Here is a 23,320-nt window from a genome sequence, read left to right on the forward strand (position 1 = left end):
TATATATATAGGTTACGGTTGTTATCTAAACTGCATTATAACACTCAAACACAAGTCAAAGTACCTCCTGCTTCCACTTGTTCTCTGCCATGGCTAATTCAGACTCTGGTGACAAAGAAGCGCATCGCTCTAGCAAGCATGGTGGCTGGATCACTTTACCGTTCATGCTCGGTTTGTGTTTTTGACTCTTTTGTTTATGTGAACTCAAAACATAAACAGATGTTGATGATTGTAAAGTTTTTATGTGGTGCAGTTACATTGTTAGGCATGTCGATAACTTATTTTGGATGGGTAATGAACTTGATCGTCTTCTTGATCGAGGAATTCAACATCAAGAGCATCGCAGCTGTTCAGATTTCAAATATTGTCAATGGAGTTGTCAACATGTTGCCTGTTGTCGCAGCCATCCTAGCCGATTCCTTTTTTGGGAACATTCCTGTCATCTCAGCCTCCGCTTTCATTTCTCTAACTGTAAGTTTTAACACTCACCAATTCTTTTATGTGTTATGAGTGTTTTAAAAACGGTATCGGCAGTTACTAGGCAACCGTTTTGACCGCCTAAAATTACACAGACCTAGTTTAAGGCGCTCAGACAATGCCTAAACAACTGTTTCGACCGCCTAAAATGTATATACGCCTAGTTTTAGTGCATTTTCTAATTTTCAAGTAGGTTTTATCTCTATATACATAGTTACAATCGTTCATATATTGTTTTGATGTACATTAAAGAAATGTTTTGTCTATACTTTGTTTACGATATTCTATTTTTATTTTTCTAATATGTATTTTATATAATGTTTTAAGTATAAGCTCATATTTCTAATGTTTTATGTAATAAATGTCTAAACTGGCTAAACTGCCTAAGGTTATCCGACTAAGCGTTTTAGGTGCTAGACACTAGGTCACCGCATGCCTAATGCTTTCTTAAACAACTTCTGATATAAAAGCTTACCTGTTTTGAAACATTTTTCAGGGAATATCGCTCTTGACTCTTATTGCATCTTTGGACTATTTGAGACCTAGACCGTGTGAAACGGGATCAATTTTATGCCAATCACCATCAAAACTACAACTTGGGATCTTGTATGCAGCCTTAGCTCTAGTGATCACTGGAACAGCTGGGACGCGGTTCATCTTGGCATCCGCAGGTGCAAACCAATATAAGAAACCTAAAGAACAAGGAAGGTTCTTCAACTGGTACTTTTTCACACTATATGGTGGAGCGATTACTGGCACGACAGCAATTGTATATGCACAGGACAATGCTAGCTGGAAGCTTGGATTCGGTCTCTGCGTCGCTGCTAACTTGATCAGTTTCATCATTTTCGTCGCTGGGAAGAGACTCTACGAGCATGACCAACCTTTGGGAAGTCCTTATACAAGTCTAGTTCGCGTTTTAGTCGCTGCTACAATGAAACGAAAGGCTGTGATTTCATACAAAGACGAAGACTATCATCACCGCGAGCTCGAAAAAGAGACCAAGACTTATGTTGCAATGCCCTCCAAGAGCTTCAGGTGAAAACAAAAAGCTTTCCTGATTCATGGAACTTAAAAAGAGAGCTAATAAAGAGGGATTTTTATTATGCAGGTTCTTGAACCGTGCAGCATTGAAGACAGAAGGAGACTCAAATAATAACATGTGGAGGCTATGCTCTGTTCAGGAAGTAGAAGATTTCAAAGCCGTTCTCCGACTTGTCCCTCTCTGGACATCTGTCATGTTCCTCAGCGCTCCCCTAGCGGTGCAAATGAGCATGACTGTCCTCCAAGCTATGGTCATGGACCGTAAACTTGGCCCACACTTCAAAGTCTCTGCTGGGTCTATGCAAGTCATAGCACTCGTCTCTGGATGCGTCTTTATCATACTTAACAACTGGACTACCTATCCCATGTATCAGAAGCTAATCCGCAAACCGCTGACACCGCTACAAAAAGTCGGGATCGGCCACGTTTTGACAATCTTAAGCATGGCGATATCAGCCGTTGTTGAAGCAAAGAGGCTGAAAACAGTTGAAAATAGCCATCTCATGTCAGTGCTATGGCTGGTTCCTGCTCTCGTGATTAATGGAATAGGTGAGGCCTTTCATTTTCCAGCAAATATTGCAATATTCTATGGAGAATTCCCTGAGTCTCTAAGGAACACAGCGACTTCATTGACCTCGGTGGTGATGGGAATCTCTTTCTATCTGAGCACAGCTCTTATCGATGTGATCCAGAGGACCACCAAGTGGTTACCAAATGACATAAACCACGGAAGGGTTGACAATGTTTACTTGGTATTAGTCATTATAGGAGTCTCTAATTTCGGCTACTTCCTTGTCTGCTCTTGGTTTTACAAATACAGAAACCTCAAGAATGATGATCATGAACAAGATCTTAAAGATGTTACAAACTAGGACACTAACGTGTTCTGTCCTCGTTTTCTCTATATTGTAGTTGTGTCTTCATGCAACTAACTTATGTGCTACATGCAAACTCACTGTTTGCCGTTTGTGTTTACTTTTACCAATAAATGTTATTTGTATCAAACTCATACCTCAAATTATTAGTATCCTAGCTCCAATGGACCGATTAGAGCTCATGAGCTGTTAGCTAGCTTTTTTAAGGATTCTTCACCTCCTTTATATTAACCAAAAAAAACATGCAATGTCAATTCCTACTTAAATTACATAATAAACTAAAGCTATAATTATAATCCAAACCGATATATAATCTCGTTTAATTACAAAATCTAAACCCTAATTCTTCTTTGTAAACCCAAACCGCCATTTAAACTCATCTAATCGTAAAAAAACTAAATCCTAATCGTAATTTCTAAACCTAAACCGACATTTAACCTCGTTTAATTGTAAAATCTAAATCTGTTTATAAACCTAAACCAATATTTAACCCGTTTAATCATAAAACTAAACCCTAATCGTACTTTCTAAACCCAAACCTTTTGAAATAAACTCAAACCGACATTTAACCTCGTTTAACCCTAGGGGTGAACCCAAGTATTTTTCATCATTAATCAACATAACTAAAAGGGCCAAGAGATAATTAGTATTGTACTTAATCTTAATCATCTAACATAGATATTCCACATTGGTTGTGTGAACAAAATCTAACAACATATATACACCAACATACGGCAAATGGTTTGTCCCGTCGAGGACATCTGATAAGATTGGAACGATACAAAGAAGATCTGCAAGGATCACACTCACAAATCAAGAAATGGTCCAAATTGTTTTGCTCTTTTTTGTTTCTAGAAAAAGAAAGTGTGTCATTTACAATCTTGAAAGATTCAAGCAAAATCAATTAATACAAACGATGGTTTGGAGAAAACTTAACACCATAAATCACTTTGAATTTTGTATGTCTTATAAGAAAGATGTAAGATTTGGCTTGAGAATATATAAACAATATAATTAGAGATATCTTGGGAAGCAAGGCGTTTATCTTGCGAACCAAATATAGGGTACTATGAAATGAAGCCCGTGAAACCCGAGAGAAGAAAATCTTAATATATGACAGCGTTGGTAGCATGGTCTCGTGATTTGTTGTTTGACATGAATATTTGGCTTCAGAAGATTTGACTTTTGGGAACGAAAACAGAGTTTCAAACGTGAGAATGGTGCTTAGATTTTTTTTAAAACATTTTTTGGGCAATAAGAAAAATATTTATGCATCTGCTGATACAAACGATTTTGACACAATATTCGATCGTGCGTTTTTTATTTCTTTATTAACATTATTCAAAGTTTCTTTTTAGAATATTTTTCTGATGATTATGAATACTACGTACTATTGAAGATTTGGTCAAATAATTTTATTGTTTTCTATAACTGTCACCAACGGTAGATGGACTGTCAGAATCTGATTAGGTCTTTTTGGGACCAAACAAGATTAGTACCAAATCACTGCACCTACATAATAATTGTTATGGATTTGCTTATATATATAGTTTCAAGTCTTTTATCTAACTCCATTATAACACACAAACACAAGTCAACTTTGCATTATAACTCCATTTGCCCTCCTGGTTCATCTTGTTCTCTACCATGGCTGATTCAAAATCTGGTGACACGGAAGTAGCGCATCGCTCTAGCGATCCAAGCGAAAAGCGTGGTGGCTGGATCACTTTACCGTTCATGCTAGGTTTGTTTTTTGTTTTTTTTTGAAACCAAAACATATATAGATGTTGATACTGGTGAGGTTTTATGTTGTGCAGTTACATTATTAGGCATGTCCATAACTTCTTTCGGATGGGGAATGAACTTGATCGTCTTCTTGATCGAGGAATTCCACATCAAGAACATCGCTGCTGCTCAGATTTCAAATGTTGTCAATGGAGTTGTCAACATGTTACCTGTTGTTGCAGCCATCCTAGCTGATTCCTTTTTTGGGAACATTCCCGTCATCTCCACCTCCACTTTCATTTCTCTGGCTGTAAGTTAAACACTCACTAATTCTATTCTATGTTCTGATATACAAAGCTTACCAGCTTTAAAACCATTTTTTCAGGGAACCTCTCTCTTGACCTTAATCACATCTTTGAACTACTTGATGCCTAGACCGTGTGAAACGGGGTCAATTCTATGCCAGTCGCCATCAAAACTACAGCTTGGGATCTTGTATGTAGCCTTAGCTCTAGTGATCATTGGATCAGCTGGGACGCGGTTCACCTTGGCAGCCGCGGGTGCGAACCAATATAAGAAGCCTAAAGAACAAGGAAGATTCTTCAACTGGTTCTTCCTTGCACTGTATATTGGAGCTATTACTGGCACGACAGCGATTGTATATACACAAGACAATGCTAGCTGGAAACTTGGGTTCGGTCTATGTGCCGTTGCTAACTTGATCAGTTTCATCGTTTTCATCGCCGGGGTTAGATTCTACAAGCATGACAAACCCTTGGGAAGTCCTTATACAAGCCTGATCCGTGTTTTAGTTGCTGCTACAATGAAAAGAAAGGCAGTGATTTCATCAAAAGACGAAGACTATCATCAATATGGTCTCGGGAAAGAGGCCAAGACTTATACTACAATGCCCTCCAAGAGCTTTAGGTTAAGACCAAAACCTTGCTTGATTCATGAAAGTTTAACCAGAACTAAAAAGAGCTTTACATTTTCAGGTTCTTGAACCGTGCAGCATTAAAGAACAAAGAAGATTTAAACACGAGTGGTGACTCAAGTAATAACATGTGGAGGCTATGCTCTGTTCAGGAAGTAGAAGACTTCAAAGCCATTCTCCGACTTGTACCTCTCTGGGCAGCCGTCATGTTCCTCAGCACTCCCGTGGCAGTACAAATGAGCATGACGGTTCTCCAAGCTTTGGTCATGGACCGCAAACTTAGCCCGCACTTCGAAGTCTCTGCCGGGTCTCTACAAGTCATAGTACTCGTCTTTGGTTGTGTCTTTATCATGCTCAACAACTGGATCATCTATCCCATGTACCAAAAGCTAATCGGCAAACCACTGACACCACTTCAACAAGTTGGGATCGGTCACGTTTTCACCATCCTAAGCATGGCGATATCAGCTGTTGTGGAAGCAAAGAGACTGAAAACAGTTGAAAATGGAGGCCATCCCATGTCAGTGCTATGGCTAGTTCCTGCTCTTGTGATGGTTGGAATAGGCGAGGCGTTTCATTTTCCCGCGAATGTTGCAGTATTCTATGGAGAATTCCCTGAGTCTCTGAAGAACACCGCAACTTCATTGACCTCAGTGGTGATTGGAATCTCTTTCTATCTGAGCACAGCTGTTATCGACGTGATCCAAAGAACCACCTCGTGGTTACCAAATGACATAAACCATGGAAGAGTTGACAATGTTTACTGGGTTGTAGTCATAGGAGGAGTCTTGAATCTCGGCTATTTCCTTGTCTGCTCTTGGTTTTACAAATACAGAAACCTCAAGGATGATGATCATGAACAAGATCCTAAAGATGTTAAAACCTAGGACACAACATGTTGTTTTCCTAGTTTTCTTTGCATTGTAGTAGTCTTGATAATCAACCTAAGACACAACATGTTCTTGTAAAAATTACAATGAAAATAATGAAGGAACCAGTTTCATGACTTCCACAGATCTTTCGGTTTGTGAAACTTCACCAAATACAAATTCAGTGTCAAGATTATATTGTACATTATGTGAAATTGACAACATGATTCTTAAAACGTATTTTTATGTTTAATAATAACTAGTGGATGAAACTGTTGAAGAATAATGCATGTGATGACAATCGATGATCTGGTAAACTCTTTTTAATATTCACTAGCTGTCAGAAACTAATTTTCATGGATAAAGAAAGACTAATGACACATTATTCCTCATTATTTACATTAAAATCATTTCTCAGCTTACACAGAGTTACTCTGTTCTCTATCATGGCTGGTTTAGTATTATCTAATGACACAGAAGCAAAGATCTCCGGTGATTGCAAACGCGGTGGCTGCATCACTTTTCCGTTCATGATAGGTTAGTTTTGTGTTTAGGATTTTTATTTCTATTTTAGATGCAACATAGGGTCATCACAAAGTGTTTTTGGGTTCTATTTGGTGCAGCTACATTGTTAGGTATTTCAGTGACTTCTTATGGATGGGTACTGAACTTGATTGTCTTCTTGATCGAGGAATATAACATCAAGAGCATAGCTGCTGCTCAGATTTCAAACATTGTCAATGGATGTCTCAGCATGTTGCCTGTTGTTACAGCCATTCTCGCTGATTCTTTCTTTGGAAACATTCCTGTAATCTCGGCTTCTGCTTTCATTTCTCTGCTTGTAAGTTAGTCCAAGAACTCGTTGATTCTCTACTATCTTTATCTACAAAGCTCACAAGTTTTAAAACGTTTTTTTCAGGGCATCTTTCTCTTGACTCTGATCTCATCTTTCGAAAACTTGAGACCTAGACCGTGTGAAACAGGCTCAATCCTATGCCAATCGCCATCAAAACTCCACCTCGGGGTCTTGTATGCAGCGTTAGCTCTAGTGACTGCTGGAACTTCTGGGACACGGGTGGCTTTGGCATCTGCTGGTGCAAACCAGTATGATAAACCTAGAGACAAAGGAAGCTTCTTCAACTGGTACTTCCTCACGGTAAATACAGGCGCGATTATTAGCGCGACAGCAATTGTATATACACAGGAGAATGCTAGCTGGAGACTCGGGTTTGGTCTTTGTGCAGCTGCTAATTTGATCAGTTTCATAGTTTTCATTTCCGGGAAGAGATTCTACAAGCATGACAAACCAATGGGAAGTCCCTTCACAAGCCTTATCCGCGTCTTAGTCGCTGCTATACTGAAAATCAAGGTAGTGACCTCTTCCAAAGAAGAAGATTATCACCGGGAAGTTGAAAAAGAATCCAAGACTTGTATTGGAATGCCTTCCAAGAGCTTCAGGTGAATATAAAAAGCTTGTGTTGTTGTGAATTCTAAAACATGAACTAAACAAGCTTTTATATGTGCAGGTTTTTGAACCGTGCAGCATTAAAGAGCGAAAAGGACTTAAATCAAGAAGATGGCTTATGTCATAACCCTTGGAGGTTATGTTCTGTTGAGGAAGTAGAAGATTTTAAATCTGTTCTCAGAGTTCTTCCTCTATGGTTAGCAATCTTATTCGTTGGAACTTCCATTGGTGTCCAAGCAAGCATGACGGTTCTCCAAGCTCTGGTAACAGACCGAGGACTCGACTCTAAATTTAAAGTCCCGGCCGGGTCTCTACAAGTAATAGTACTCATCTCTTCATGCGTCTTTCTCGTGCTCAATAACTGGACTATTTATCCCATCTATCAGAAGATAACTCATAAACAGCTGACACCACTGCAACAAGTCGGTATAGGCCAAGTTTTCAACATCCTTAGCATGGCAATCTCCGCCATCGTGGAAGCAAAAAGGCTGAAAACAGTTGAAAATGAGCATCCTATGTCAGTGTTATGGCTGTTACCACCTCTTGTGATAGTTGGAATTGGCGATGCCTTTCATTATATGGCGAATGTTGCAGTGTTCTATGGAGAGTTCCCTGAGTCTATGAGGAACACAGCAACCTCTGTGACCTCGGTGGCGTTTGGAATCTCCTTCTATTTAAGTACAGCTCTAATAAACTTGATACAGAGGACCACCGCGTGGTTACCAGACGACATTAACCACGGGAGAGTGGACAATGTGTACTGGGTTTTGGTCATTGGAGGTGTCTTGAACCTTGGCTATTTCTTTGTCTGCTCTTGGTATTTCACGTACAGAAAAATCCAAGATGATAACAGACAAGATCCTAAAGATGTTACAAACTAAGACACAACATGTTTTGTTTCATTTTTCTCTACATTTGTCTTGAGTCAATATCTCATTTGCACCTGTTAACTGTAGCGTTTGACCATCAAGGTTATATAATTTCAGATAAGAGTTTGGAGTCTTGAATTATGACTGAGAAACAGATCAACAAAAGTTGCCACCACCAGAGCAACGAAAGATTACTCTAAAGCCCTAAAAGGTTAAAGTTAATCACTTAACGAGTTACTTTGAAGCTAACTGAAACAAAGTTTGAAGAAATGAGACAAACAGAATTTCATGTTCTATATGAAGATATAAGGTAGCATTTGATTATCTGTTAACCATATGGTTTGGTATATAAATTTTTGGTTTAATGAGACACAGAAAACTTCCCCAAGTCTATTACTCTAAGAAACATGAATTAGCCATGAAGTTATAACAGAATTAGTTGTTGTGACTAATGAAACAGAGTAAACAGAAAAGAAAAAAAATCGAATGGTAAGATTTTAAACCTGCAGGCGTTCTCAATCGGAAGCCGTAGGAGAGCTTTCATGGTCCCATCCCTTGATTTGTTCTCTACTCTACTTGAAAGAACATATATATATCTTGGCCTACAAGGCTACAATGCAAGACATTAAACCATCAGATCAAATAATTATAGCTGTCAAATGGACGGGTCCGTCCAGGGACCATTGGGCGTGTCCGTATGGACAGTTTTTTTTATGGGCCAAGTTGGACGGTTCATAATGGACAATGGTCCGAAAAATGTCCATGCCTAATAAAGACCATGTCCATATGGGCAAGCCCATGTATAGCCCATTTTATTATTGATAAATCAAAAATCATGATTTTAAAGAATTGTGTTTTTGCATTTTGCATTTTTCCGACAAAACGGTAAAATTGTGTTTTTCCCTCAATTCATGCCCATGGGCAGCCCATTGTCCATATGGTCAAACCCATATTATCCGCGGACAAAACTGGTCATATGCCCAATTGGACCATTTGTTTTATGGTCTGGAATATAGCCCGTCCATATGCATTTGGACTGGGCAAGCCTATGGGCCGCCTGTCCAGTTGACAGTTCTACAAATAATGTACCTACTAACAGAACATTGTAAGAAGCTACAGATATAGTAATTAGTACATGTCCAATGTAAATCCACTCATACATTTCTTCTCTCTTTGTTTTACTTTAAAATATCGATTGAGCAATTTCGATCTCTAGGGATTTAAAGAAGTGAAACCAAAATTGTTTCTGACGAGCGATTAAGAACCCCTCTTTTACCGCAATTGACAATAGATAAACATTATACATCTCAGAGAAACCTTCTCCATTTTCATAAACCCTTTTCTACAGTGATCGTCTCGAAGCAGAAACACTGTTCACGATTTTTTCAACGCGGGAAAATTTATTTATCTTAGGGATCATCTAAATACAGTGAACCTCATCAGATTGGGTCCAAAACCAGGTTTTAGACTGAGTCAACGACAACGACTGTATTAGCGTGTTGATGACACATGTCTCTCCGTTGTCACGTATAATCACCGTTCATTTATGAATTTAAGTACGTTATTTCTATTCGAATTACCCAAATTAACCTACGTACGTAGCTTGCTCCGCAAGTGAATAGAATTGGTCTATAGACAATAAATATATATACTTTTAATAATAAAGGGTTTGTAATTGTTGAAACATATGTTAACTAATTATCTTCAGATAAATTTACTAATTCGTTCGTAACATGTTACAAATTTCTATCGTTGTTGTCTACAAAATTTCTTACAAATTTCTGACGAGAATAATACCAAATATACCCTCCAGCTTCTCCCACACGTTCTTCGTATAACCATGCCCTGACCAAAATAAATGTTAGCGTAGGGGAAAAAAACAAAACAGAACAGCTCTGCTCTGTCTCTATAAAAAGCTTTCTCACTTTCTCGTTCTCATTCAGACACTTTTTCATTCAGACACTCATTCAGACACTTTTGTCACCTCACTTACTCTCTCTGTCTCTCCCCCCTCTCCCTCTCTCATATTTCTCTTTTTTCTATAAACATATTTCAGAAATGGAGTTATTGTCTCCCAACAATTCCAGGAGAACCAAACAATGGCTTCCTCCGAGAAGAGGACAGGTCAAGATCATGATCGTCCGCAAACTCCTCAAATCGACGGCCTCGATCGTTTCACTGTGGAAGAGGCGAGATTGTAAATAACTGTGTACATACTTTTTGTTGTTGTTTTAATGTTAATTATGTACATACTTTGTAAGATGTAATCTCATGTATCACGTATGAAAAAAAAAGTTTTTGTTAGAAGATATTTTTTGCTTATTAATCTCTATATTATGTAGACAAATTTTCTTTTCTTCCTTGTAAATATTTACAAGTTGTTCCATATATTACATGCCATAACTTAAAAATGATACTAACGGGTCTTGGACCAAAACTGATATCTGTTGGGACATGCATAAAGCCTAACATAACAATTAACAAGTGTCATAAATTTTGGATTCACTTGTAGCGATGATACAACGAAAGTAAAACTACTTATTACATTTGTCAAATGATACTATATAGGTAGCTCATAACTATGTATAGATCTCTAAAATTCATCTAAACCCGAATTCTGCCGTGTGGAATTAACAAAAAAAAAAAAAAGAAGAGTAAATCATTTGAACAATTACGTGTGTTACATTCCTGTTAATCATATTTATATATGTATAGGTTAAAGCTTGCTTATCTACTATGGAACAAAGAGGATCTATAATAACCCTTCAGCAAGTCAGCGACAAAGACTGTAGTAGCGCGTTACGATAGTGATAACGTTCACACGTGTCTCCATTGCCACATCTACTCAGACACCAACCAAAAAAACCTTGTAGATCACACATGTTACTGAATTAATTACGTTATCTCTAATAAGAATTACCAAAGTAACCTTACGTAGCTTGCTCTGCAAGTGAAAGAATTGGTCTTCAAAAGACTTGGTCTGTGACTTTGTGAGTGTTGTGTGTCTCAAAGCCTTATTTAATAACCTCTCTCTCAACTTTATGTTACTCGCATTTAAATTTGTTTCTCTGCTTCACTCTTTTGATTTCTTTCTACTTCTTTTTTTCACACAGATCTTAAGATACTACAACTGCGACCATGGAGCTTCCATCTCCTTACAGCTCAAGAAAGGAGGAATCAACTGTTCCTCCGAAGAGAGGCCGAGTCAAGATCATGATCTTTCGTGATCTAGTCAGATCGGAAACCTCGATGGCACCGACTCCGAGGAGAGGCCGAATCAAGAAAATGATCGCGGGTGATCTAGTCGGATCAGGGAAACAGAACAACTACGACGGAGACGGTAAGAGAGGAGGCTAGTTAAGCAGACTCTCCGACTACATACACTTTATCTCCATGCCAGCTTCCAGACAATCCCTTTCTCTGAGAAGATGATCGGATTTTCATATTCATTTGAAAATCTTGTATGAAATGTAATATAGTTGTTGGCTTTGGCTTCTTCTTTCGAATATGTTATACAAAAAGTTTATTATTTTTGTTGGGGTAAATTAAAGATTTAAAGGTAAGTTACTCTGTTTCATACAAAGTTTGGGCCTCTGGGCTAATATTTTGGTATCTATGTAAAAATGTAAATATTATGTTTCTTTAGAAGTTTATTTTTGTATCTTTGTAGTAAATTGTATCTTTGTGAAAATGTAAATCTACTTAACATTTTGATGAAGTCAACAAAAAAAATCTGATTTTAACTGAGGGATGAAATTGTAGTTACTCCAAATTTGAGGATAAATGTCGTAATAAATAAACATAGATGGCTAAATCTGTAATTAACCTTTTTAGAAAGAGGGTTTATTGTATAATTTTTTCTCCCAAATCTTTTTTTTTTCCGCCGCCGTGAAAAAATGAATCATCTTCTAATCTTAGCGAGAAACTCGCTGCGGCGGCGGAATTTTAATCTCCGACCACCGTCTCGTTCCTTCAGTAGCACCATCTCACCGGAATCGAATCGGTGAGCTCTCCTCTCCCGCTTCTGCTTTCCTTCCTTTTCCTCATTTATCGCCTCTCTTCCTGATTCTGACCCCAAACAAAAAAACAAAACACAGCTCGTCTTTTGGCATAGCATTCGATATCGATGGAGTTATTCTTCTTGGTTCCTCTCCCGTTGGTGGCTCTCCTAGCGCTCTCCGACGTCTCTACGATGATTCCGGTATGCAATCATTGATTTCTAGAACCTGCTTAATTAGGTTGTCAACAATGTACATTGTTGTAGATTGACTCTAGGCCAAGTACTGGTTTAGGTTTAATTTGTAATCTTTCCAGTGTATGATGAGTTTTGAGGTTGCTTTTGCAGGTGCTTTGAAGATACCTTTCTTATTCTTGACTAATGGTGAGTCTTTGTTATGAGTCTTAAAATAGGTCAAATGAGTGAATTATATAGTTAACATCACTTTTTGTCATTGGTTATGGCAGGAGGTGGCTTGCCTGAATCTAAACGGGCTTCTGAGATGAGTCATTTATTAGGTGTTCAAGTTTCTCCATTGCAGGTTGAAACCTTGTCACATCATTTCCTTTGTATTTTGTTTCTGTAGAGTGTGGATGTTACAGTAGTCGCCAAAGTTAAGTTTTAGTAACTGTAACTCTTTTGATGTAATCTCTTTGACATTTTGTTCATGTTTCAGGTGATACAAGCACATTCACCCTTTCGGAAGCTAGTAAATAGGTAAGTTATAAAATCACATAGTGCACAAGAAAGACCTTGCAAACAATTTTATAAGATATTCTATTCCTTGGTTTGGTCAGAAAGATGTTTAGTGATTTGCTTGGACCAGGTTTGAAAATGAGCTTGTTGTTGCAGCTGGAAAAGGGGAACCTGCCGCGGTGATGTCTAATTATGGTTTCAAGTAAGCTTAGGGCTCTTTTCTTGAATTTTCTGATTTTCGTTAGTTTCTGCTTCAAACTTCTGTTCAGGTGATTTATACATGTACATTTATTTTTCAGAAACGTCATTTCAATGGACGAATATGCCTCTTACTTTGACAACATTGATCCCTTGGCGCCATATAAGAAATTGATGTTCAGGCAGGATGGTCACAAGGAGCTTAGATCAAGAGAAGATGTTCTATCCCAAAGAGTTCAGGCAGCATTTATAGTTAGTGATCCAGTTGATTGGAGCCGAGACATCCAGGTTTCTCCTGCTTCACATATCTTTATTTTCAGATGTGATACTTATCTGATAAAATCCTTTAAGCACACATGACACATCGTAATAAATAAGGCAAAGTGGACTTTTGTATTTCTATATCACTGGCTTCACGATTATGTGGAAAAAAAAACAAAAGAAAACACATTTTAAATGGTCTTTGGCTGTAGATCCTCATAGTTTTTGTTGGGGGCAGCAGAGCTTGGTTAACATTTTTTGCTACTAACTCACGGTGAATGAATACTGATTGATACTTTTGGTCAGGTTCTTTGTGACATTTTACGAACTGGAGGACTTCCTGGGAAAGAAATTGGACCTCAACCTCATTTGTACATTGCCAATGACGATTTAGACTACCAGGTTCTGGTGAATCCGTTGTTATTTCTCCATTCTTTTGATTTACTTTATGGTATACTGATGCATTGTCAACTAAATTCAGACTGAGTTTCCTACTGAACGTCTTGGCATGGGAGCTTTTAGAATCGCGTTAGAATCAATCTTCAACAGGTAATAACCAAATTCAAAGCACACACATTCCATATGTTCACATTTTTTCCTCATTTGTTCAATTCAGTTTTGCATGATTGAGTTTGAATACATACTTGCAGAATTCATGAAAAACCTCTAGAGTACACATCATTTGGCAAACCAAATCCATTTGTGTTCAAAAACGCAGAAGATGTTCTGAAAGAAATCGCTACATCCCCTTATTCTTCAAACCAAGGAAGTCACCACTTCAAGACACTATATATGATCGGGGACAACCCTAAAATCGACATCAGAGGCGCACGACAGGTTTCGTACTCTTTCTCTCAGACTAGAGTTGGTCATCTCGCCATAAAACATTCCTCTAATCTTACCTTAAACCATTAGTAGTCTATTAAAAGTAAATCTGTGTGACAGGCTGGGACTCCTTGGTTTTCAATATTAACGAGAACCGGAGTTTTCAAAGGAAAAGATAACCATTCCGAGTTTCCAGCTGATCTGGTAAGCATCAACATCATCACTTAGCCTTTAAAAGAAGATTATTATTATTCCCGTGAGTTTATGTTCATGTGAAACTGTTTAACTTCTTCAGGTCGTTGACACCGTCGAGGAAGCAGTTGATTTCATTTTGACAAGAGAGTCCGCCAAGCAAAGCTTACTGTCATGAGTTATATCACTCTCATTTTTTCTGACCAGTCCAAGTATTTCTTGACGATTTGAGATTTTATTTAACATATTGGTTATTTTCACGGCGAGGCCAAAGAAATGGTGTAGTAACAAGTAAACAGAAATTAGTGAACATTATTGAATCTAGAAGTCACTATTTTCTTTATGATTTGAGATTTTATTCAACTTTCAACATATTGTGTTCTCTTCACTATTGTGATTACATTACTAAATTGATAAGTCATTATTTTGGTATTAAATCGTTTAAATGCTCTTTCAATTAATGTTTGTACTAAGGATCTAAGGCAAATAGACATTATAAAAAACATTAGTTTCACAACATTTACTTTCAAATGATTTCTTACATAAAAGTTGGTTACAAATCCTCCAATCCAAATTTAAACCGAATCCAGAATAAACAGTAAAATACAACATTCATGACACTTTCTCATCACCCAAAACTGTAGTTACATCAATTCCCTTCTAATATTGATTCCGGCTTCATATAATATGAAGTTATAAACATCTTAAAAAAATGGTTGGTGATTGGTTTTTAACTTTGCTGACCAAAAACCCTAATGGTAAAACGATCTACCTAAATGAGGACGAAAATCTTCATAACTAACTCTATCATAAGGTGGTGGGGTTTGTTGTAGTGGTGGCGAACCAACTCTACGAGTGTAGTCTTGCCATTGTCCCACATGCATTGGTTCTTCACCATTATATCTACCATCATGCCTATGGTGAACCAAATGACCATTTGTTCCAGCATTCAAAGGGACTTGTCTATAAGGATCATCTAAAGGGTTACTATGAATTCCAAACCGGGGGATTTCACGAAACTCTTCTAACCCATTAAAGTTTCCGACATACCTGTTTCGTTTTCCTCTGGGATCTTCGTATCTCTCTTCCTCTCTCCAGTTACCCGTTTCTTCTAGAGCTCTGTAGCGGTTTCCCAAACAAAGTCTTTTGGTGTGATGTTCTTCAGGAGGACCGCTGAAACCGTTTCTGTAGTTATTGTGAAGTTGTTGTGAGTAAACGTTGCGCGACTGCACAGAAGGACGAGGGTCCAGAACTGCTTCTTGGGGAAACGACCTATGTCTGAAATGCGTTTCAGCGATACTGCCACTGAATGGCGGCAGAAGAGGACGAGGCTCCACAAGTACTTGTTGGTCAAACAACCTATCTCTGAAATGAGTTCCACCAATACTTCCATTGACTGGCCGCAGAGGAGGAAGAGGCTGCAACACAGCTTGTTGGCGAAACGACTCATGTCTGAAATGTGTGCCAGCGATATTGCCATTAAGTGGCAGCACAGGAGGACGAGGCTCCACAACTGCTTGTTGCGCAAACACCTTCTGTTTGCGATGTGTTCCAGCAATTTTGCCATTGAGTCGCGGCACAGGAGGAGAAGGCTGCACCACAGCTTGTTGGCCAGACACCTTGTGTATTCCAGCGGTCTTTCCATTAAGTGGCGCCACAGGAGGAATCTGCACAACAGATCCTTTGCCAAACAACCTATGTCTGAGATCTGTTCCAGCAACCTTGTCATTGAGGAATTCAAAGATGTCTTCAACGGTTCTGTTTATGGAGCTGTATATCTTTTTGGCTCCTGCACCATTAACCCGTCTTGCGACATTTTGAGATATGTTGGTAAAATCCTCAACCTGTAAGACAAACGGAAAAAAAAATGATATAAGACAAAAAAAGTAAGAAAGCAAATGTAATCTTACTGAATAGAGTTTTTTATAGCTTACACTAATGGATCCAACGCCAACTTTTTTCCACTTTTTAGATATCCAAAGACCATTCAGCACACTGACGCAGAGCCCTTGTCTCCAAAGGAATTCTACAGATTGTAACTGCAAGACAGAAATGCTAATTCGTTATACAAAAGCATGTACTGCAGCTTGTTTTGTAATCGGTGTTTGGGTTTAAAGGTAAAACGATATAGCACCTTAATAAAAAAGGTTGCAAACAGTCTACCCAGAGATTCCTGATTACGCTGTCCCCAGTTTAAGAACTTTTGTGCCCTTTTCTCCACGTTAGGAGGATCCATTCCATCTGGAAAAGAAAAGACTCAGTTAATGTCATTACGGAAAACAGGAATATGTTGCTAGCACGTTAAAAGAAGAGTATTAAAAATGTAATCTGAGATCTGACAATCATCAAGTGTTCTATTAGTATCACAAGCTTAAAAAAGCCTAAAGAGACTTTGTATATGTTGAATCTGCCAGAAAACAAATGACCGCCTCAAAAAGAACAAACCCACCATAGTTCTCTTTCACTTAGTTTACTGTATGGATACTAATATTACCTTTCAATAGCATAGAGAATGGAGGTAAAATGGGAGGATTTTGAGTCTGCGCATATGACAAAGGAGAAGCAATTAGACTCGGAAGTATTTAGTCATTCAACATTCAAAGTTCCTCATACGCCTGGATCTGATCAGATACTATTCACATGCAACTTAAGATGAAGCAATAATAAACCAAACACTTTATCCAACAGTTGAAAAAGAATCAAATTTATTCCCATTAAACAGCCAGATAAACTACCTACGTGGGCATAAGTCAAAATTCTACCTATAAGAATCAACCATCCCTTGTAAATGTAACTGGAATAATAAGAGTACAGAGTCTAGTGAACATCTAACACAAGTAACTAAGTTGATACCTGTAAGTGAAGAGCGACTAGCAATGTTATAGATACAGAATTCAGGGTTCGGTGTAGCGCACTGTTAACTTCATGAGCTTTGGCCCAATGCTTAACCTGACATATGAGAATAGTCACATTAGTAAATATACTGACCACAACTACACATACTTTAACTTTGAATACTTCTTTCATACGAAAACTATGGTTAGCCAACAAGTCCCTAGCTTTAAAGTTACTTCACTAAAATCTGTGAGACTCGAAGATTCCACTTAAATAGTAAAGAAAAATTATTCTGAAAAATTAGTTAGTACTGGGGAAAGCTTTTGTTGAATTGAAAATCAGAAAAAAACTGAAGAGACTTGAAAGAAACTAAAGCAACAAACCATAGGCAGTAGCATAAAAATCTATAACCCTAAAAAGAAATTTCTGTTGAAAAAACTCACAAGTCATTAGTACTAGAAGGATAACGAAAGCCATTAGAATAGAACTTAAATTCTTACCAACAGACAAAGTTTTTGAAACCTGCCATCAATTTGAGATATGATGCGAACGATCTGTGAATTTAAAATGCCATCTTTATTTTCGACTGACAAATCACACTCAACACCAGTCCCTTGATCAGAGAATTTGACAATTGGCACTTTAGCAGAGAAGATAGATTCAACATTCTTAACCTGCCCTTCTCCTACAAAAGAAGTATATATGAAACTCATCATTTTAAGAATGTCGTATTCACGTGTCCCCGATATACTAAAAAGAGACTGTTGGGGTTTTTGGTATATATGGAAAACAATAATGGAATTGGCATACAGCTTAACAGCAAGAAGAATGGAACAAATATCTTACCCTGCAGAGAACGGAGCTTCTTAGCAAATCTTTTAAGTATCTCGAGCTTCTTTTCACGAGGAATCTCAGATGTTCCATTACCAAAGTTAATAGACACATCTAAATCACTCTGAGATGAATACATATCCATCACAAAAGACCCATACGCCTCAAGGACCGGGCTGCTCTCTTCAGACTTACCTAATGAACACATAAACTAAATAAACCCTCTGCTAACTTTCGATATCACTAAGCTAAATAAGATAGAAAAAAAGACTACATTACCATAAATATCTAAAGCCATAGTATTAAGGTTTTTGACCAATTCCTTCCTAGTATTGTAATCAGCAGAAACCGGTCGAAAAGAGCAGTAGACATCATTTAATACCTTATCAAGATCCAGTAAGATATAACTATCAATCTTATATCTCTTGAGTGCTATTGACACAGTGTTGTTCACCTTCTTTCGAATCACTGACATCCCATAAACCAAAACAAGAATGATTCAAAAATCTGTAGTGAACACAAAACAATCAAGAAATATATCATCAAAAGAGTAAAGTATTAACCTTTACTCGAAACATTTTTATCCTCAGCCACATTTCCTCGAGAGCCCATAATTACTCTCTACTTAAGCAGAGATACTAAACCTGCAAAATAACATAGAAACCATTCACATCAGACAAAAGACTCGATTTTTAAGCATAGTTTCGATCAAAAAACCTAATTATTATCAAACTAAGATCTAAAGGAGCTTTTTTTATAGTGTTCGAGTAGTTGTGAGGATTAAGATGAGACAAAGACACAATTTTTAAGCATAGATTCGATCAAAAACCTAATTATTATCAAAACTAAGACCTAAAGAAGCTTTTTTGTAGTGAATTCGAGTTTAAGATGAGAGAAAGATTCAATTTTTAAGCACAGTCGATGGGTTTTGTAATCCAGAGCCCACGAAAAAATCTGAAGGAAAGCAATTGAATTTTGAGAGTTAAGGTAAGGGTTACGCACCGGAGAATGTTATAGGCAGAGGAAAAGGCGATGAAACTAGTCGGAGAGGATGCAGTTTTACGGTCCCGTTACGGGAGAACCGTGGTTATTGACAAGAGAGACACCAATTCTGAGGAGAGACGGGGAGAGAGACAATGGTGGCTCTCTAGCAAATTTTTTTTGTATTTTTGTGTAATTAGGTTATTTCGGTATTTCTACTAGGGTGAATTGCAAAAATGACGTTTTTGGAAAATGAAATAAAGAATATAGCACCATAAAATCTATAATGTGTTGAGTAATACTTAGATGTGGTAAAAAGACAACAAACTCTTTCCAACAAAAAAGATGGTAAGTGCGTGGAGCACGAGAAGAATTGAATATGGCTGGATGATATGGCGTTGTTTTCATCCAAACAATTTTCAGTAGCATCAGCAAAGCAAAGTCTTGAAAACAAAGCAGAACAGTATAGTACATATATTTCGCTTTCGAGCTTCATTTTGTTTGGAGAAATATCAAATTGTTTATAAGTACAGAAAACTAAACCCTAAAGATGGTATGGAACCCAAGCAACAACGGAAGTCGATTCTCTGAACTCAAATTGCGTTCCTCGCTCTATAATTCGAAACTCCCATATCACAGCTTCTTTGGTTACAGTCTCTATCTGGTTTCTGCGACTATCTGGTTTCTGCAAGAGATTATTATATTTTATGAAATCATTAAAAATATAATGGGAGTAAAATTGTAGAGTTCACAAAAAATAGGAAGAGACAAAATAAAATTGCATAAAGAGAAGGAAGAGAAAAGAGAGAAAAAAACACAGAAGAAAAGATGATGATGTGGCAGGGGTAAAATTATATATATTGTAATTTATACAGAAAATATTGCTCTGCTTTTTTTCTTTGGTTAGTTTGTTAGTTATTAAATTTTTGTTGGTTATTTTAGCAAATTTCTCTTCTACTAATGAATATCAATTTGAGGTTTTTATAATGTAAAATTAAGGATTTTATAATTTTATTTTATATGATATCAAGAGAACATATATATTAGTAATTTAGAACTATACTTTTACCTTTTTTATTATTTGTGTGTTAAACATATTCTATAGAAGAAGAAGAAAATATATGTTTTTCTTTTTGTAAATAATTAATCGTAATTTGTTTATTTGGAAGGTTGGTATTTTTCTTTGGAGAGACTTTCCTCTTCTGTGGAGAGATTTTCTTCTTTAATTGAGAGTTCAATTCTATCTTTCTCCTTTTTAAAAGAGAGAATTTTGATTGTTAGCTCGTTTTCTAAAGCAAAAGATCTACTAGCATCACTCTTGGTCCTTACTCGCCAAGCAAGCATGGCGCCTTCTTACAAAGCCTGATTCCTTATTGACTAGAGTTTCTAAAGCTAGGTATTTTAAACAAAAGGATTTCATGAATGTTGTGGTTGGTTCCCGTCCCTCTTATGCTTGGCGCAGCATTATACACGGACGAGATCTGTTGGAGAAAGGCATTATGAAGAACATTGGCAATGGACAATCTACAAGTGTCTGGAATGACAAATGGATATTTGATAAGGCTCCGCAGCGCCCTTTTAATAAACAATCTCTGTTTGATTTGGAACTAATGGTCTCAAACCTTATTACCCACCAAGGCTCTTGGGACCATGCATTGTTATCAGAGTTGTTTTTTTCACCGGACGTTGTTAGAATCATGTCTTATCCTCCTAACATTGGCCTAGAGGATAGTGACATTTGGGCTTATAATCGTAATGGTTGCTACATTGTGAAGAGCGGGAATTGGTTGATCTCACATCTTAAGCAGCAGCCTCCACCACCCACACATGAACAAGTAACTCGCTGTCTTAAGGAGAAGATTTGGGATCTCAAAACTCTACCCAAGATCAAAATGTTCCTGTGGCGAGCTCTATCGGGTGCTTTGGCTGTTTCAACATGTTTACAAGCTCATGGTATGCATACTAACCTTATGTGCTCGCTGTGTCAAACCAATATAGAGTCAATAAGCCATGTGCTTTTTTGCTGTTGGCCGGCTAGAGAGGTATGGGAGAATACTAATATCTATATGCCTCCACATGGTTTTACGGACTCGATCACAGATAACATTGGTTTTATGCTGAAACTAATGAGTAATGTTGGGGTTCCTTTACCTCTACGAATGGCGATTCCTTGGATTCTCTGGGGCATTTGGAAGCACCGTAATGAAACGTTATATGGATCAAAACCGGCAGTTGCAGGACAACATCACTAACTCGCAACCTATTAGGAGGGAGAATAGATGGATCAAACCGAGCTTAGGTGTTTTAAAGTGTAATGTGCATGCTGCTTGGGTCAATGAAGGAGGACGTTGTGTGGTGCTTGGTTGGTCAGAGATGCTCAAGGTGATGTCTTATTTCATGCGAGGGAGATGTTTTTACCAACCTCGAATCGCATTGCGGCTGAATTGAGAGGGATACTATGGGTTTTACAAAGTCTTCGGGATTTACACTTGGACAACATTGAGGTTTGGTCAGATTGTGGTGCGGCAATAGAAGCTATTATTGACTCTTCTAATTGGCCTCGTTAATCTACGTATCTCGACAAGATTCACAGAATCATTTCAAGTTTCTCTCGGGTCATTTTCATGGTCTCATCCTCGAAGGCGAACTTGATCGCAAGGGACATTGCTCTAAGTGTCACAAGGGATGGAAGAACAAGATCTTACCTATCTCGTGGAGGTCCTGTGTGGTTATCTTCCAGAATTGAAGAAGAAAAGAGGAGATGATATTGTTGGTTTTTTACACCTTATCTTTGGTTTATAGTTGAGTTATCATGCTCTGTTTTTTCATTATCTGGACTTCTATGTACTCGGTTTGGTTTATTTGATTTAATAAAATATCAGACGGCAAAAAAAAAAAGCATCACTCTTGGTTTTACTGCAAGACCGATAGTCGACGATTGACTTCAATCCGATAAAATTGAAAACATTCTTGAAGAATGTGTTATTTTATCGTTTTCAAGTTTTATTGTTCAATTATGTCTTTATTTCGAAACGTTCGACTTGTGATTTTTTTTGGCAAAGAGCTTCTGACTTTGGGTTGTTGTATCCTCAAGTTAATTTTAATGTAAGTTTGGTGTGCACAAATAAAAAAAAAAAAAGTAGTAGTAGAGGATTGCGGAGCCTAGAGAACTAATTTGTATTGCAATTAACTAATTATAACCATTAAAAGATGGTGAATATATCGACTAAATTCGTGAAAAAAATGAAAGTAAAGAAGTTTTTTATATGATATCTAAAATTCATAGTTTTGACTCATATCAATTTACCATGCTCTTAAAGGATGAGCTATTTAAGTTAGGTAAGTTCTTTTATCTTTAACTTTCATAATCTTTTTTGTAGAAAATATAATTGAAATCTTTTATTGAGCCACTATGATAAAGTATGCATTTGAAACTCTCTTATTTTTGGTGGGAAACTCTTTTAATTAGGCAGTCTTTTAGTCAACAAAATTATTAATTTACTCTTAACTTATATATTTAAAAAAACAAGAAAATGAAATTCTTGATTTTCATATTACTATGTTGAGAATTATTAGGAATAATTCAATACTATTTTCGCGAGTTAATATTTACATAATCAAAATTATTCTAACTTCTTCATCAGAGTTGCAATTGACACCATCGAGGAAGTAGTTGATTTCATTTTGACAATATAATCCGTGAAGCAAAGCTTATAATCTTCACAATAATGTTTAAAATACTGAATCTGAAGTCATTAATTAGGTCAGAAGAAAATCTGAAGTTTGTACTAATGATCTGAAGCGAATTGGCATTACGAATATATGAATTTACTGATACTTCTTTTCTGATTCCACAACGAAGAATGAAATTTTAGAAGTTATCTTAAGACACAAATTAAATAAAGTTGGCTACAAATTCTCCAATCCAAATTTAAACCGAATCCAACATAAAATGTAAGATGCATACATTGATGACAATATTCCACTTAAACAGAAGTAACCAAATCCTGAATTCCCCCTAAATCCAGTTATATCATATGAAGTTATTATATTTATCTTTTAAAAATGGTTGGTCATTGGTTTAAACTTATACTAAGCAAAAACCCTATCAGTAAAACGATCTACCAAAATAAAGTTGGGGAACGTTTTGAGGGTCAATGTTACCATAAGGTGGTAGTGGTTGTGGCCGTGGCGGACCAATTAGTCTTGCCACATTCCCACATGCATTAATGGTTCTTCACCACCA

General features: G+C 37.2%; 6 protein-coding genes, 1 long non-coding RNA gene, 2 other non-coding genes and 1 pseudogene across 15 annotated transcripts; 8 read left to right on the forward strand and 2 right to left on the reverse strand.

Moving 5' to 3' along the window:
• Positions 1–37: 37 nt before the first annotated feature.
• AT3G45700 (Major facilitator superfamily protein) lies at positions 38–2,593 on the forward strand. The gene is made up of 4 exons (NM_114439.3): positions 38–171; positions 254–471; positions 974–1,515; positions 1,589–2,593. The coding sequence occupies exons 1-4, from the start codon at positions 90–92 to the stop codon at positions 2,391–2,393; spliced, it is 1,647 nt and encodes a 548-aa protein (NP_190156.1). The 5' UTR covers positions 38–89; the 3' UTR covers positions 2,394–2,593.
• Positions 2,594–3,276: 683 nt separating this feature from the next.
• AT3G07245 lies at positions 3,277–3,526 on the reverse strand. Its single transcript, NR_141309.1, has one exon. It is a non-coding gene; the product is annotated as an other RNA (long non-coding RNA).
• Positions 3,527–3,912: 386 nt separating this feature from the next.
• Positions 3,913–6,097, forward strand: AT3G45710 (Major facilitator superfamily protein). The gene is made up of 4 exons (NM_114440.4): positions 3,913–4,140; positions 4,214–4,431; positions 4,507–5,048; positions 5,117–6,097. The coding sequence occupies exons 1-4, from the start codon at positions 4,044–4,046 to the stop codon at positions 5,940–5,942; spliced, it is 1,683 nt and encodes a 560-aa protein (NP_190157.2). The 5' UTR covers positions 3,913–4,043; the 3' UTR covers positions 5,943–6,097.
• A 273-nt stretch (positions 6,098–6,370) lies between these two features.
• AT3G45720 (Major facilitator superfamily protein) lies at positions 6,371–8,270 on the forward strand (the record flags this gene model as incomplete). The annotated part of the gene is made up of 4 exons (NM_114441.1): positions 6,371–6,461; positions 6,548–6,765; positions 6,844–7,382; positions 7,451–8,270. 4 exons carry the CDS (start codon positions 6,371–6,373, stop codon positions 8,268–8,270), a joined length of 1,668 nt encoding a protein of 555 aa, NP_190158.1.
• Positions 8,271–10,214: 1,944 nt separating this feature from the next.
• AT3G00800 lies at positions 10,215–10,460 on the forward strand. The gene has a single exon (NR_143868.1). It is a non-coding gene; the product is annotated as an uncharacterized misc_RNA (transcript).
• A 644-nt stretch (positions 10,461–11,104) lies between these two features.
• Positions 11,105–12,015, forward strand: AT3G45730 (uncharacterized protein). The gene has a single exon (NM_114442.3). It carries the CDS (start codon positions 11,397–11,399, stop codon positions 11,613–11,615), a length of 219 nt encoding a protein of 72 aa, NP_190159.1. The 5' UTR covers positions 11,105–11,396; the 3' UTR covers positions 11,616–12,015.
• A 70-nt stretch (positions 12,016–12,085) lies between these two features.
• On the forward strand, positions 12,086–14,865 carry AT3G45740 (hydrolase family protein / HAD-superfamily protein). Of its 2 annotated transcripts, NM_114443.3 has the most exons (12): positions 12,086–12,261; positions 12,356–12,459; positions 12,604–12,639; positions 12,723–12,796; positions 12,932–12,972; positions 13,082–13,153; positions 13,251–13,437; positions 13,717–13,812; positions 13,892–13,959; positions 14,061–14,247; positions 14,356–14,439; positions 14,531–14,865. In NM_114443.3, the coding sequence occupies exons 1-12, from the start codon at positions 12,155–12,157 to the stop codon at positions 14,603–14,605; spliced, it is 1,131 nt and encodes a 376-aa protein (NP_190160.1). In that variant the 5' UTR covers positions 12,086–12,154; the 3' UTR covers positions 14,606–14,865. The 2 variants fall into 2 exon arrangements, with proteins under 2 accessions (NP_190160.1, NP_001325636.1); NM_001339217.1 differs by having other exon boundaries at positions 12,086–12,459.
• U6.10p lies at positions 14,128–14,213 on the forward strand. Its single transcript, NR_141310.1, has one exon. It is a non-coding gene; the product is annotated as an other RNA (small nuclear RNA).
• AT3G45750 (Nucleotidyltransferase family protein) lies at positions 14,840–19,325 on the reverse strand. 5 transcript variants are annotated; one of them, NM_114444.4, is made up of 10 exons: positions 19,096–19,258; positions 18,657–18,737; positions 18,373–18,561; positions 18,109–18,288; positions 17,763–17,947; positions 17,281–17,376; positions 16,922–16,967; positions 16,562–16,668; positions 16,362–16,466; positions 14,840–16,271 (listed from the first exon to the last, which is right to left on the reverse strand). In NM_114444.4, the coding sequence occupies exons 2-10, from the start codon at positions 18,703–18,705 to the stop codon at positions 15,180–15,182; spliced, it is 2,049 nt and encodes a 682-aa protein (NP_190161.2). In that variant the 5' UTR covers positions 18,706–18,737; positions 19,096–19,258; the 3' UTR covers positions 14,840–15,179. The 5 variants fall into 5 exon arrangements, with proteins under 5 accessions (NP_190161.2, NP_001326899.1, NP_001326898.1 ...); NM_001203086.1 differs by having other exon boundaries at positions 14,948–16,271; positions 18,025–18,288; positions 18,476–18,561; positions 19,096–19,272; NM_001339220.1 differs by having other exon boundaries at positions 14,948–16,271; positions 18,109–18,283; positions 19,096–19,272.
• A 1,248-nt stretch (positions 19,326–20,573) lies between these two features.
• On the forward strand, positions 20,574–21,839 carry AT3G45755 (annotated as a pseudogene; the record flags this gene model as incomplete). The annotated part of the gene is made up of 5 exons: positions 20,574–21,027; positions 21,115–21,215; positions 21,313–21,456; positions 21,526–21,594; positions 21,717–21,839.
• Positions 21,840–23,320: the final 1,481 nt, after the last annotated feature.

The sequence above is a fragment of the Arabidopsis thaliana genome, chromosome 3 (assembly GCF_000001735.4).
Source record: "Arabidopsis thaliana chromosome 3, partial sequence".
In the NCBI taxonomy this organism is placed as follows: Eukaryota; Viridiplantae; Streptophyta; class Magnoliopsida; order Brassicales; family Brassicaceae; genus Arabidopsis; species Arabidopsis thaliana.